This window comes from Convolutriloba macropyga, unplaced genomic scaffold, assembly GCF_964194025.1.
Source record: "Convolutriloba macropyga unplaced genomic scaffold, txConMacr16.3 SCAFFOLD_310, whole genome shotgun sequence".
Classification (NCBI taxonomy): Eukaryota; Metazoa; Xenacoelomorpha; order Acoela; family Convolutidae; genus Convolutriloba; species Convolutriloba macropyga.
The window spans coordinates 99152-100024 of record NW_027451186.1 but is presented as its reverse complement, the minus strand read 5'-3'; the positions used below and the strand labels follow the sequence as shown (position 1 = coordinate 100024).

General features: G+C 33.2%; 1 protein-coding gene across 1 annotated transcript in view; it reads left to right on the top strand.

Annotated features, from left to right (window-relative positions):
- Nucleotides 1-95, top strand: part of LOC142356460 (uncharacterized) — a gene marked incomplete at its 5' end in the record, with an annotated part of 69245 nt that extends 69150 nt beyond the window's left edge. The window contains one exon of the mRNA XM_075408373.1: nt 1-95. This exon is cut by the window's left edge and continues 96 nt beyond it. Within this exon, the coding sequence (XP_075264488.1) occupies nt 1-46 (46 nt within the window).
- Between the last annotated feature and the right edge of the window lie 778 nt (nt 96-873).

Sequence of the window (873 nt, the reverse complement as noted above, 5' to 3'; positions counted from 1 at the left end):
GTGCGCAGGGAGAACAGTAGCCAAGGGAGCCGCAGCTGGCTCTTAAAAAACTAAACTATGTCCAGTAACGCATACGAGGGGGCGGGTGATTGATTTAGCTAGGGTTAATTGCTTCAGATTAACTGCGTTTAATACTAATTGAAGCTGAATTGTTATAAATTTTGTCAAGCGTTGTCCAATTTAACACCATCAGAAAAAAGTCAACAGATACAAAAAAAACTGACAAAGGGCTACAGTTTAAATGACTACACTTTTTAACAATAATTGTCTTTTGGATCTTTTTAATTATAGCCCCTCTCGCGAAAAAATAGCCTCCATTATGATACAATATGATACCAAGAAGCCACGTACCCTTATTTGTTAAAACATTTTTTAAAAGAGCATCAGAAACATCAAATAAAACAACCTTTATTTGTTTTTTAACCTCTAGAAGACTATTTGAATAGTTTTCAAATAAATTCCTAACGACATCTGCATCAATTTCATTTCAAGTTTCCAAAACATTTTCTTCTAAGTTTTCCCCAAAAATTCTCTGTTTTCGTAATAAATTTTCCGCCCAAAAATTTTGCTCATTTTCAAATACGGACTAAATGCTGGCCACTACAGTACCTCCCGTTCATTTTCTTGCACAAAATTGCCGGCAACCTATTGATTTGTGATCAAAAGTATCTTATCTTGACAAAAAAAATGTCCTGAAAGTGCATTTTTTTTGGTTTTTCAAAATTTGCAAATCTTTTGAATTGATAAACTGTTCTGGCATCTACAAACACTTCCGTCCATCTATTTTTATTGCACATTGTATTGCAAATAGAAGTAAATGTTTATGCGAACTCAGTTTTTTTAATTTTTGTTGAGGAATCTGGTTCGATTATT